The following is a 14,187-nucleotide window of genomic DNA, read 5'->3' on the forward strand; positions in this document are numbered from 1 at the left end:
GGGGGGCTCAGAGAAACTTTTATTGATTTCTGTGTAAATCCCCATGCCGGAGCAGACTTGGCTGGGGGATGGAGGGAGGGACAACGGGCTGGAGAGACGGGACTTGGCAGGTAAACTCTCATTGCCCTCCCAGAAGTAGCACGGCAGGAGGCAGTAAGTGTGAACCTACACATTATTTACAGCTCTGTGAAACTCCATCCATTAACAGTGTCAATTAGCTTGCTCATCAGGGATGCAGGCTACTAGATGTATTTATAGATCGCCCTGGCTTTAATAGCAGAAGAGGGATGAAGTGCACAGATAGTCTACAAAAGCCGACGGTTACTTAAAAGTTCCAGTACGGTGGAAGATGCCAAACTGCTGTATCCTGTTGTGTTATCCAGAACCACATATTGAAAGAGTTCTGGCCAACTTGGGAATGGGCGGCCAGTTGCAATCTATCACGTCTCCTCTCGAAACTGCACCTACCGCCAAACAGCATTATCTTAGGAACTTTATCAGGAACTAGTTGTAGCTGTATTAATGTTCAGCCTTCCTAATGTTGCTACACCTACAGTATATAACTAAAAACATTTGTCAGCTTTTGAGAGAAATACTCTACAGTTGGATTATATATGAGCTAAACAATAGACTGTAAGTGTGAAGGTGTCAAAATGTATTTCTCTTCATTGTTATGATGGCTCATTAGGCAATGCACGGCACACCATAACACGTACATGTATATCTCCTGTAAATACACAGGTTCACACAGGCAGTCCTTTGGGATGTGCTGCTTATGGATCTGTTTGAGTGCTGCTTGGGGGCAAGTGTAGTCTATATGAGCAAGTAGCAACAAATCAATGCCTGAGGTCTCCTACTCAGGGGTCAGAGAGGGACCTTTTTTTTCTCTTGCCCTTATGATGGACGCCGATGCTCCTCAGCGCCCGGCGACGATCATCCTCCCCCAGACGTTGCTCAAGGTGAAGGGATGATGGGAGGGGTAGTGAAAGGAGAAATGGAGGAGAACTTGGAGCTGTGGTAGCAGCGATGAAGGGACGGAGTGATTGATGAAGGAATGATGGAAGAGTGTAGTCAGCTTCAGGATCATGAGATGGTGGCTGAGCACAGTCTCTGGCTCCCTTTAAGGTGGCTGTCTGACTTAATTAAGGTTTACAGGTTACGCTAGGCTACTGCTTATATTACAATGCTCATTACAAGCCCATTAGGCCTGGGCAGAGAAAATATTGTTGTCAGAACAATGAGTGAGAGCATTTTGGAAAGTCCCTGCCAACTCCATGCTCCAGCTCTTCTTTATTATACCTCTCTGTCTGTCCTCCCTCAATATGTCCTCCTTCTCCCTGAACATTGGCATGATTGTTTAAGTGTGGGAACAGATCTTTTTTTTCAAAGGTGAGGGAGTGATTATATGAGTTAAAAGCTTCTCCGAGACCAGACTGATTACCCCCCTCACGGTCAATCTGCGCCACTGAGCCTCCTGCCTCCCTGGCTGGCAATGATTCAGGTCATAATCACATTGTATCAGTGCTGATGATGTGTGTTTCAGCTCCCGACCCCTCTGAAAGGCTATCAGTTCCCCCGGAGCCCCACATGGCAGTAAATGAAGTAAGCAAGTAATCTACCCACAGTGATAGCATTTTCCAAAGAGTGCAAATGATGTGTGAGGGAGCAGGGGAGACTGGTGCCAGAACTGGCTTGGTTTGTGCTACCTTCACACTTTCTGGCCAAGGAAATGCCACGTTGAGAGCAAGTTCACACTTTTTCATAAGACTGGGGCAGTTTGGCTCCTCTGGGGCAAGGAGATGGAGAAAAGGGAGTGAAAGTAAGAGTGAAAATAGAGAGGCTGTGGTTTAAACCAGCCCAGTCTCCTAGGACTTGCATTCATATCTGACAATTCAGCAGTATATGATTCATGCCCAAAGTAGAAGTAGGACGTTAACACTGGGCTCCTGCTGTTGACGCCTGTAGCTGTCAGTCTCTATTGTACACAAATGATTGTGCTCATAGTCCGACTAGCATGTATATAAATATAATTAATTGCAAGATGCCAGTGTAGAGAGAATTGTAATACACTGTTCAGCCATAACATTATGACCACCTGCCTAATATTATGTAGTCCCCCCTTTTGCTGCCCAAACAGCCCTGACCTATCAAGGCATGGACTCCACTAGACCTCTGAAGGAGTGCTGTGATCGGACTTGTTTGTCTAGCACGTCCCACAGATGCTTGATTGGATTGAGATCTGGGGAATTTGAAGGCCAAGTCAACACAACGAAGCATTTTTGCTTTGTTGCAGGGCACGTTATCGTGCTGATAGAGGCCACTGCCATCAGGGAATACTGAAAGGGTGTACATGGTCTGCAACAATGCTTAGGGAGGTGGTACGTGTCAAAGTAACATCCACATGAATAGCAGGACCCAGCAGAACATTGCCCAAAGCATCAGACTGCCTCCGCCAGCTTGCCTTCTTCCCAGAGTAGGTCCTGGTTCCATGTTCACCAGGTAAGCGACGCACATGCACCCCGCCGTACATGTGATGTAAAAAAACACGATTCATCAGATAAGGCCACCTTCTTTGATTGCTCCATGGTCCAGCTGTTCTTCTGACACCTTTCTATGAAAACCAGCATTAACTTTTTCAGCAGTTTGACCTACAGTAGCCCCTGACAGGGGCTAGTCTTTGCTCCCCACAAGCATCAGTGAGCCTTGGCCGCCCATGACCCTGTCGCTGGTCACCGCTGTTCCTTTATTGGAACAGTTTTGATAGGTGCTTACCACTGCAGACCGGGAACGCCCCACAAGAGCTGCAGTTTTGGAGAGGCTCTGAGCCAGTTGTCTAGCCATCACAATTTGGCCCTTGTCAAAGTTGCTCAAATCCTTATGCTTGCCCATGTTTCCTGCTTCTAACAATCAGTTGCCTCATATATCCCACCCACTGACAGTTGCCATGGTAACAAGATAATCATTGTTATTCAATTAATCTGTCAGTGGTCATAATGTAATGGCTGATCGGTGTGTACGACCTGTAGCCAAACAATGAAAAAGTAAATGTTAACAGAGTGCATATAATATGTAAAGTTAGAGTCTACTGTACTCCTGTTTGCCAAGGAGGATCTATTTACCAAAATTTATTTTTTATTCATTTTATTTCTTACATTCTTTAGTTTTAATTAGTGACATCTATGTATTTTTGAGTTAAAGGAGAAGTTAGTAGACTGTAATGTATATTGTGAAAGTTTATGATATTAAATTGCATTGATTGATATGTGTATTGTTTTCCCAAGAGAATTGATTTTATGCCTACATTCCCAATATTACTGTAAGATAATTTATGAATGATAATAAGTTATGGCTTTAATTTATGCAAGACAGGTTTATGATTTCTGTTGGTATTGATGGTGAACCTACCCAGTCAAGGAGGATTTTCTTCTGTTTTCCCTTACCTGCCAGTGATAGGACTCCAACGCAGAGGTTGCGTTTACTTTCTCGTTGCTCGTCATTTTGACAGACAGGGCCATACAAATTCCATCATATTCCAAATATTTCCTTTAATGTTAATTTGCATTTCTGAATTATAATGAGACTATTAGCCTATTTAATGGTAAAAACAACAACTCCATCCCAATAAAATGTAATATGCAGAACTTTGATTATTACAGATTATGTAATTATCACCACACGAAGCAGGTGAATGATTTTTACTTCTTTGCTGACACCTGCTCCCCCCGTAACATTAGCTAAACTACCAGGTCATGCATGCGAGATCAAAGAAAAAGCTCTTGGACAATAGGTAATTAATATACACACTTGCAACCAACTGGACAGGGGGGTCTACTACAGGTGGTCTACATCTGCATGTGAATTACATAATGTTACAGTAGATCGCCCTTAGTCTTAATCTGTCAAATTGATGGACGGCTGTCAGATTCTCCCATCATTGTTTAAAAATATAAGTCAGTGACAGAGAATATTCAGTTAACGTGACTCCTACCCCATTAGTTATGGTTAATTGGTTAATTTCCATTTAGGTCTTGTAATTTAAGTTTTCCATACAAATCCACTCTGGAACTTTTATTCAATTGCATGAGAGACAGGGATGTATTTATTTTGGGTGCAAAATATCAGTAGTTTTAAAATTGGCTTTCATAAAGTGCATTGCATATGTGCCACCATGAACAATTGTGATCAGAGCCAATGATTCCATATAACAGGAACATCACTTATCTTGGTGTTGTGTGCCCAAAAAGCACTATGTCCCTTTGTTATTACCAGTACAAATAAAAAACAAGTGCTGCTCAGGTTAAAGTAAGAGTTGTTATTGTTGACCAAACTTTACTGTAACTGTGATGATGCGTTTTCTCTTAAGAGCTGAGTTTCATTTTCAAAACCGTCACCATGTCTTAATGTTTGCAGCACACAAACTTTGTAAGATTTTTGCAGAGTTGTTTGGAAAATAGGTTCTTAAACAGAGGTGATGGGGACGTGTGTGTGTGTGTGTGTGCGTGTGTGTGGGAGAGAGAAAGACATATAATACATGTAACAAGTCATACTGTGTCTGTGTGTTTATATTTGTGACAGTATGCATGTACATTTGTGTATATAGATCTAGTGTTTATATGTACTGTAGCTGGTCATGTGACTGCTCTAGGTAAAGACAAAGGTTTGTCCCAATTTGATATTACGTTGTCATTTTAAGCAGATTTTGATTATCGTACAAAGGAACCTGAGGAGCTACTCACACCTCAGAAAACAAAATAAAGTATTAAATCTTTGGAAAACCATTTTACTTTCTCTTTATAAAATATTAATTGGCAGTGGTGAAGTGATGTCTGTCAACAAACGTCTATCATTCACCTATCAAATATAATTTCCTCTTGGTAAAAACAGTGCATTGATTTGTAGAATACTAATGACAAAAATACTGCATATGTAATGTGTGTTTAATATTGAATTGGGGCACAATGTGTGTGAATAAGTAAGTGCTTAGACATGGTAAGAGAGAGTACCAGGATCAGATGTGTTTGTGTGTGTGTGTGTGTGTGTGTGTGTGTGTTTGAGTATACATACATTTTATCAACAGGACCTGTAAACTTGACAAAACAATTAGCAGAGTACCCTACTGTGCTACACCAGACACACATACTACACTAGCTCAAAAGACACACAGTTTTGGTAATGGAGAGCCTGGGTCCCAGTGAATGTTAATGGCTGCTGTCGCCACAACTCTAAATTATCTTCCGCTACTCACTCTCTCTCTTCCATGTAAGACTCTTTAATTACATGCCATTCAGTGGAAATGGACTATTTCCTATTTCCCAGTACACACACCGCAGACACTTAAAAATAAGAAACAGGAGACTAGAGGAGCGGAGTTGTCATTGGCGAAAAGAGAAAGAAGTTGTGTATGGAGCAGAGTGAGGAGGGGAAAGGGAGCCAAGAGGAGAGGAGGAATTTCTTTTCTTTGGAGCTGAAATCACTGTGTGAGATAAGGCTGTTTTAGGTTTCTATCAGATGATGCAGAGGATCATCTCCTCACAATGGGAAGGCTTCCCCCATTGCTGTGTCAGCAGGCTCAGATTACAGTGGCTTTTTGTTGTGTTTCAAACAATTTCATCATGCCCCCCCCCCCCCCCCCCCCCCCCCCCCCCCCCCCCCCCCCCACCAACACACACACACATACATACTTTTGCACTTGGTATGCAGTAGAGCACTGGCAATTTGTACGTGTTTGGATTCCAATTATGGAGTTGTTAAAGCTTTTTCGCCTGTGGCCTGCAAATTCTTATTAAGCCATACATTAAAGAGCACAGAATCACATTTAAATGGAGTTCATGTTTCTCTTTTGTTTGCAAGCGTTGTGGTTGTTATTAATTTATTCTCAATGCCCTATGCATTACACATTAACAAATAAATTGTGTTTGTGATTGTAATGCAAAATACTTGTTTCTTATTCAGAGATAGGGCCAGCATTTGTCAAGTAAACCAACAACACCAAGCCCAGTGAGAGCGAAAAAGAGAGAAAAACAACCACCAAAATGGAGCCATTCCCTGCTATTACCCTCAACCATTTGTGAAACAAACAAACAAACAAACCCAAAACAACAAGGACATTTCCGCAGTCTTGGTATTTCTTTACAAGCTGACGCAGAAGAGAAAAATGGAATTAGACAGCAGTGTGAGTGATTGAGTGACTGGCTTGGTGGCCATCAGAAATCATTAGGTTATGGGTGCTAGGGCAAGGGAGGCTATGAGTGCTAAAGTCAGCCACTTCAAAGGTCATGACCCTGGACAGACTCCATCACGATCTGTCTTTCTCACACTGAAAAGCATGGCAGAGTGCAGACTGACCATCACAAACAAAGAGAGGAGCTTTGTGAAATAGAACAGAAAGAAAAATATTGATATGTGATTTGGATAAGAGTCAAATGCTCATTGTACATAAACGTGCAAGTGTGCGAGCACATACGCACAGACACTTTAAGGCTTAGAGCAGCAAGGCAATACAGGTTACAGCTCAATCAATGGATCAATGACTGACACAGCATCTAAAACCCTCCTTTCTGATGCAGTCCTGCAGAGGTTACAGCGGAGACATAGCCATCGCGCAAGGGTCATTGAAAAAAGATACACACGCAGAGGCACATGACAAAAATGGATGGTGAATGTTTAGATGGGTAAAAGTGATCTCACATACAGCATGAAAAACAGATTGGAATATTATCCGTGTAAAGACACTTAATACATCACCGACCACTGAATACATTTGGCTGTTGAAATGAGATCCAAAATGCAGTGGCTGCTAATAAACCATCTTCAGAGTGGCAGAAATATGATGCATGGTAACCCATATGAACCTCATTAATAGAACACAAGCAAATCTATTTATTCAGACAGTCAGGGGGAAAATGATTGCCTCAATACTCCATCTGGTTTCTCTCCATCTCTCGTCCACCCTGCCTCTTCTCTTCTCTTTTTTACTTCTTTTCTCCTCTCCCTTTCTCTTCTCTTCTCTTCTCTTCTCTTCTCGATGTATTCAGGGATTTTGACAGATGTTATGTGTATGTGCATGCTTAACATTGGAGCTTGGTGTGTGTGTGTGTTTGTGTGCACGCATGGCAGCATACTTGAAGTCTTGCAGTTAGGCATTCACCCTGGAGAGTTTTAACACCTCGTCCTGTCCTCCCTTCCTCTCTGTCAGTATCTCCCTCCTTCCTGCATCTTTATACTGATCTCATCCCTTCTTCTCTCCGTTTGCGTACCACCCCCCCAAAACTCTCCTGCAGTCCTATTTCTTTTGTCTCCGCTGCTGTCACAACTGTTCAGGGTGGGGACGCTGGCCAGGCTGCTAGGAGCTTTTGACAGGACATGGCACTAGGGATGGGGAGGCTAGATGGGCCTGGCAATTCATCCAAAGAATTCTCTGCTCATCTCCTACTTTTGTGTTGTGGTTTTGTTTTTTTCTCCTCTTCCCTTGCCGCTATAGAAAATTGTCCACATGTAGCCTGGTGTATTGCACTGCTGCCTGTTTTCATTAACTTGCTCTGTTTATTCCAGGAAATGTTTACAAGGAATTTTGTGTTTTCACTAACTCATGAGACCCTCTAAACAGATAAATTGTTATTATATATATTGTTGTTAATTACCAGATAATTATCAGTATCTGGACGTAAGTACTCACTTTACTGAAAAAGGTCATACATTTTATTTATTTTCATTACTGTCCTAATATACTTAATTGATATTTCTTTTAAACTGCACAGTGTAAAATTTTAAATGTATTGTTCATTATTTTTATCTTATTTAATTGTGATTCGCATGTATGTTGAAGTTTATATGTGGTTTCTCTCTGTGTTAGGTTGTGCATTTCTCACCTACTGCGCCCGAGAGTCTGCCATCAAAGCCCAGAACGCCCTCCATGAACAGAAAACACTGCCAGGGGTAAGTGTCTATCTCTCTCTCTTTCTGTATCAGTCTGTCTCCCCTCTTCTTCTCACTCTCCCTCTTTTCTCTCTATGGTGGTCAGCCATGCCATCTGCACCCAGCTGCACACCAGCCAGCATTCTCCTTGTACAGTCCCAGAAATGAAAAACACTTTAGAAGGCAATTCAATCAATAGCTCAGCCTTTTGAAGGCCCAGTTTCAACTTTTCCATGTGTCTGTTCTCCAGGGGATATTACCAGCATTGATCAGACCCACTCTGCCTCACATTTTTGGAGTCAATAGCATAGAATGGGGGGCAAAGCTCTGCATCTCTGGAAAGATGCTATCAACAACAAAAAAAATCAAACAGAGCTTAGATTAATGATATTGAAATAATTCATGTGATAAAGATCTAATCGTTCATTTGTGCTCATTGTATTTGTATACATGTGAAATAATTTTTTTGGTATTTACGCATTTGTGTGTAAGTATACACCTTTGTTCAAACTGTTTCTGTGGAAGATTCTAACAAGTGTTAAAAGAATGTCAGAAAGAGACAAAAGGATGGGTGGGTTGAAATGGTTACCCAACACCTCCTCATAACACAACACCCCCTCTGGTTGCAGACAGTGAGTCAGAGAAACACAGGCAAACGGCACATACTTTCAGTTAAACATGCAAATACGGCTACCACAAACTTTTTTTCCTGGTGGCTTTCTTGAAAAACAAGTTGTTTCGTTTATCCTGCAAATTAGCCAAGCATGAGGCTGGAGGGCGTTGTTCTCCTCCTCTTTCTTCTGCTTTTGAATAATAAGATGGAAGAGAAAAAAAAGAAAATATCTTTCACATAATGCCAGAGGTTGTGTTCATGAGAGTTTATAACTGTGTTTGGCAATGTGTTAAAAAAGGAGGATTCTCTGATTCTTTTACTGTTTTTGTCCCTGGTCTGGCTCTCAAGTATGTTTCTCTCTCCCCAGCCTGGCGGGGCGTCCGTAAGGGTTGAGCTATCATAGGGATTAAATAGTTGATGTGGCTGAATATATAAATGAGGGGCACAAGGGCACAGACATAGACGCTTACAAGTCTGATGCTTTTGCCTGCTCCCCCCTCCTTTTCCTAGTGTTTTGAGAGAGGAGTAGACATCAAAACCATTTGGGTTCTGAAAGGTCTGATCTCTGAGTCCTACAAACAATATTACCATTAACAGCATTACTTAATGTTAACAGAAAAAATAACACTTAATGATTTTACAGCCATGATACATAGAGTATGTATAGAACTAGCAAACACAGCCTAGCATTTTGCATTGGTCATACACAAGTTCTGAAAGTTTGTCCTTTTGTGTGAGCACATGCACACACATTTCAGTAATTTTCACCTTTTTTTTTTTACCTTTCAGTCCTGCTTTAGCCCTCCTGCTGACTTCCCCTCTACCCCACCCGGTCCTGTCCACCCCACTTCCTCCCCTCTCCCGTCGCTCCCATTGCTCCTCTGCCTCTGCTCTTCCTGAGACAGAGCGTGTCATAGAAATGTAACAGGCAGACATTGATGGGTGTCAGGCCTCACAGGCGAGGCTGCCCTGCTGTTCCCTTCCTCTCAACTTCACACACACAAACACCAGCGGTCTAAGGAAAAACAGTGTGTGCTATAATAATGCAGCCACACATAGCACAAGAAGGGGCAACATTACCTACACAATTACAGCAGCGCGCCAGTGTCGCTAAACATTACTATAGAGACCTACGGATGAACCAACTGCTGAGGAGAGATTTACTCATAAGTAATGGTTGATTGAAAGAAAGGAAATTATTTATAATACAGTCAAAGAAAATATCATACAAAACATTTTGCGTTAAAGACAATGCTGCATTGTGTTGTGTGTTTTTCTGTATGTGTGTGTAAAAATGTGTGCATTTGACTGCCTCCCATCGCTTCTCCTGTCTTTCCCTCTCGAGCCTCCCTGCTCCTAAATCTTTTGCGATATGACCCCTGTTGCCTCACTGCTTGATGGTAAGTAGATACGCCAGTTGTTTGTTTGAAAATTCCTGCTTGATATGCAGTTTGCCAGGGGCTATAGTGTAATTAATGTAAACTAGAAATTCTCCTGAGATGAGTTATGAGTTATTTACGTCTGCATTTTGTCATTAACCCCTGCATTACTGCTCTCTTGCAGGGGGCTTTGACTGGTGTGGTTACTCATACATATCTGTTTTTTTTTTAATGATTGTATCTGAATTTATGTCACGCCACCAAAATCCTGCAAATGAGTAGAACCATGTATGAAAGTGTACCACCTAACATGCTATTCTGAGTCTCATGCGCGGCCCACCCACACACACACACACAAGCCAGCTTACACGTGGCAGGGACGGCAGGCCAATAAAGGGCGATAGGGCGCTTCCCTCCTAAAAAATACATTTAATTCATTATTATTATTTATTTTTTTTTTTTTCAAATAATTTATTCAATTATAAGATGTTCTACCTCCGAATACCATAGTCCTATCAGCTGCAGCGTCAAGTCGTGTTCCGTGGAGTACCGACCCTTTCAGACGATTTCAGTCTGGCTAAAATCCCCCACATCGCTCAGATAGACTTTCATGTTTATCATGAAAGTCAGACAGCAGGTACTGCAGTGCAATATCAATGGGTTCTGCGTGGGCTTGCACTAATGTGTTTTCATCACGTGTAACCTGGTGCATTCACATGATCCTTGGATGGTCCCATTTCCTGAGTTGGCAAGCCATTCTTCCGACCTGTGTGTGTGAGTTTTAAGTTGTAATGTGGAAACAACATGGAAGCTACAAAGAATATGTGTTTTATTTTATTGCATCACAGAGCAGAGCATTTTAACAACACATGTTTCCTTAAAATATTGCTTTACAGTTGGAAACTATTTTTTTTCCGACGAGGCAGGGCCACTTGCGCTAGCTCTCACGTTTAAGATGAACATGGCTAATATTTTAAATGCAAGTTATAGCCCTTACGATTTCAGTCCTGGTTGAGGTAGCATCACCTGTGGCTAGTGTTGGTAATGGCAAGTGCATTTTAAAACCCAGAGTTCAGTTTGTAATGACACTTATATCACCCAGTAGGGCAGAAAACACACCTTGAGTGACTACTCATGTTTCTCGTATGTTTACTGTTTACCTAAATGAACTGTGAGCTGAGAGGATTCATGTTTTAATCTCCTAAAGAACACAGTCGTCTGACAGGGTAATTTTGAACTCATGGTTGAATGATGTTTCTTTTGTCTTCCACATCACTTCTCGTACGTGCATGGATCGTTTTCTTTTATTCGCTCGTGTGTGTTTATACATTCCTCTGAAGGCAAGGTGTACTCCTTCAAAACAAGAAAAACTATATACAGGCAAATTGCTGAAAACAATGACAGCTATAAATTATATCAAAAAAAGGTTTGATAATTAAATGATTTTCTACATGTAGAAAATATCATTCAATTATCAAACCACATTTTTGATATAATGCCTACACTCAGATGCTTCTGTAGCATGGAGGCACTGGTTACCACACACACACACACACACCAAGTGTCCTCTTATTATCAGAAAGAAGCGCTTGTGTTCTTGGATGTTATTATCCATGTCCCCCTGTTCCACATTAGCTGCTGAAAGGAACAGTATGGCCTAATGGAAGTGTACTGGACTGGAATATAGATTCCTGCAATGAAGTGTGATGGGAACCTTGGGGACACTAGTGCCTGACACAAGTTTGGCCACAGAATAGGAGAAGCTCTGACAGTTTACCAGGTGTGTGTTGCTTGGCTCTATTAGCTGTGTGTGTTTGCGCGTGTGTGGTAAGCTGGCTTTGCATTGCAGCCAGCCCTATGTAGATACAGATAGCAGTGTGTAAAGGTGGGAAGAAAAACATGTGCACATGGCAGCGTGCCGTGATGACACACCGCCCACGACAGTGAGGCTTGAATATATTATTTGTGTGGTGTTTCGTGCTTGTTTGCTGCTAATCAAGATGCACTACTTTTTATATTACATAACCATAGGAGGGCTTTTGTGTATGACAATATGCTGGCATATATTAACTTTAAAGCCCAAGAATCAATTTTCTCCCGCCAAGTGAAATCTAAGTATCCCCTGATGACCCTGACACTGATTACCCTTTATAACATCATTTGTGAGGAAAAAAACATACAGACAGAAACAGACTGCCAGCTAAGACCCGGTGGCTGTTTCTACATAGTTGATGTGTGTGCTTGTGAGTGTCAAAGCTCTCTACACAAGTCTACAGACGATTTACTCCACACAGCTCAGCATCATGACAAAATCCTTCACTATCCACCCACCTTTCCCCCTCCCTCAATCCTCACTTCCACCCTCTCTCCTCAAACTCTGTCCTCTCACTGCCGCTCCTCAAATCCACCAGATCCAAGAAATAATCTCAGTCACTGCAGAAAGTCTATTTGCTGTAGCACAGAAAAACATGCCACCCTCCCCTTTTTGTCATGCTAGCTCTGTGTAAAACAGTAATTGTCTTGGAGAGGCAATGGTGGAAATGTGTTTTCTGCATGCATTTACTCCTAGTATTAGTACAGCTCGACCTGGGGGGAGTGTAAAAGGCTGGCAGTGATTCAGGAGGCAGGTTTATGGAAATAGCACCCGCATTAAAAACCCAATGAGAGCAGGGAGAAGATTATGCTCCGGTACACATGTGTGGGCTCCTGCAATGTCAACACTCTAAGTAGATCCCCTCCCTCTCAATTGCCTCTGTCTCCCTCTGTCTCCATTTCTGTCTCTCCTGCTCCCTCATTCTTGTGCCATTTGCTGCGCACATACCTGCACTATTAGTCTGCTGTGTAAGTGCACATGAATTTGTATACATGTGCATGCATGAATTTCCATGTGTTTGTGTTATTGTGCAAATGTACCAGTGCTCAGCTTAGCCATAATAGGATGTATGAGAAGCGAGGAGCGGAGCAGGGCTGTGTTGCGGAGAGTGGCCGACCTTGTGCTGTGGAAATGAGGCTGCTGTGAGATGGAGCCGTTCCTTGACATGCTGCAAACCGCCTAGCCTTCCGTTGAGCTTTGCACACACACACACACACACACACACACACACACACACACGCACAGCCACAAACATAACATAAACTTCTTTTGTGTGCATGCTAGCCACCTGTTTATCAACTACAGCTCAGCTTACTCGTGTGCCTGCCTAGCTGCTGCAAAGGCTGAATAATTCAATGCTACACTCTGTGAAGGTTGGCGGAGTATAAGTGTAGTCCATTGTATGATTGTGTGTGTGTGTTCTGTATGTATCCGTGTTGAGTGGGCAAGGGTGGGGGCGGGAGTGAAGTGGACTGGTCAGCATGAAGCCAATTGGTGCTGGCAGGATTGGAGGCCTTGTAGTCAGGGAGAGGGAACTCATTAGAATTTAGCCTTTGGGTAACAGGAGCATGTGTGTGTTTTTAGGAAGAAGATCATAGTGGAGTGGAAGTTGAAACAGGCATAGTCAAGGTCTTCTTCAAACAATTTTTTCTGCTTTGTGAATTATAATGGGCTATGTGTTTAACATTTGAGTTTAAGGTAAAATGCTATTGTATCTTTACTGCCCAGCGTATACTATGTTTTTCCTTTTTAATATTAGCCATGCGCATGTCTAATTTGTGTAATGTTTATTGGAGTTTCACTAGAAATTATCAGATCATATGTAAGGACGCAGATGTCTGTTAAAAAATTTGAACAACATCCGTTTATTTTCTCAGAAAGAAACCTACCACCAGCGGATCTCAGCACTACAATAAGCCGGATTGCAGCAGCTGATCTCAGAGGCCACAGGAGTCTGCCTCTGATGTCATTGAGATGAGAATAAAGAGGGCTTTGTAGATACTGGTACTCTAATGGTTTTATGTCTGTGACCTGGCCTGTCTCTGAACTTATTATCCAAGTTAAATCACACTGATGAATAGAAGGAGCAGTTGATGTTATAAAACGTCTGGAGGACTGGGGCTGTTGTGAATGTGTGAGTAGACTTTATTGTGATGCATCCTTTGTCAAGTCAAGGCAAGGCAAAGCAAGGCAAGGCAAGGCAAACTTTATTTATATAGCACATTTCATACACAGAGCAACACAATGTGCTTCACGTAAAGTGGCAATGCAATCGCAAATGCAAAAAGAAATAAATGCATATCAACAGGTGTTGCAATTTTACGAGAATCAGCGCAGAATGTATAAATGTCAAAATATACAACACACACACACACACACACACACACACACACACACACACACACACA

General features: G+C 42.1%; 1 protein-coding gene across 1 annotated transcript in view; it reads left to right on the top strand.

Moving 5' to 3' along the window:
• The window catches only part of celf5a (cugbp, Elav-like family member 5a), a 175,668-nt gene that overhangs the window by 8,486 nt on the left and 152,995 nt on the right, over positions 1-14,187 (top strand). The window contains exon 2 of the mRNA XM_046050056.1: positions 7,853-7,935. Coding sequence (XP_045906012.1) covers positions 7,853-7,935 — 83 coding nt within the window. The remainder of the gene's footprint in view (positions 1-7,852; positions 7,936-14,187) is intronic.

The sequence above is a fragment of the Micropterus dolomieu genome, linkage group LG05 (assembly GCF_021292245.1).
Source record: "Micropterus dolomieu isolate WLL.071019.BEF.003 ecotype Adirondacks linkage group LG05, ASM2129224v1, whole genome shotgun sequence".
NCBI lineage: Eukaryota > Metazoa > Chordata > Actinopteri > Centrarchiformes > Centrarchidae > Micropterus > Micropterus dolomieu.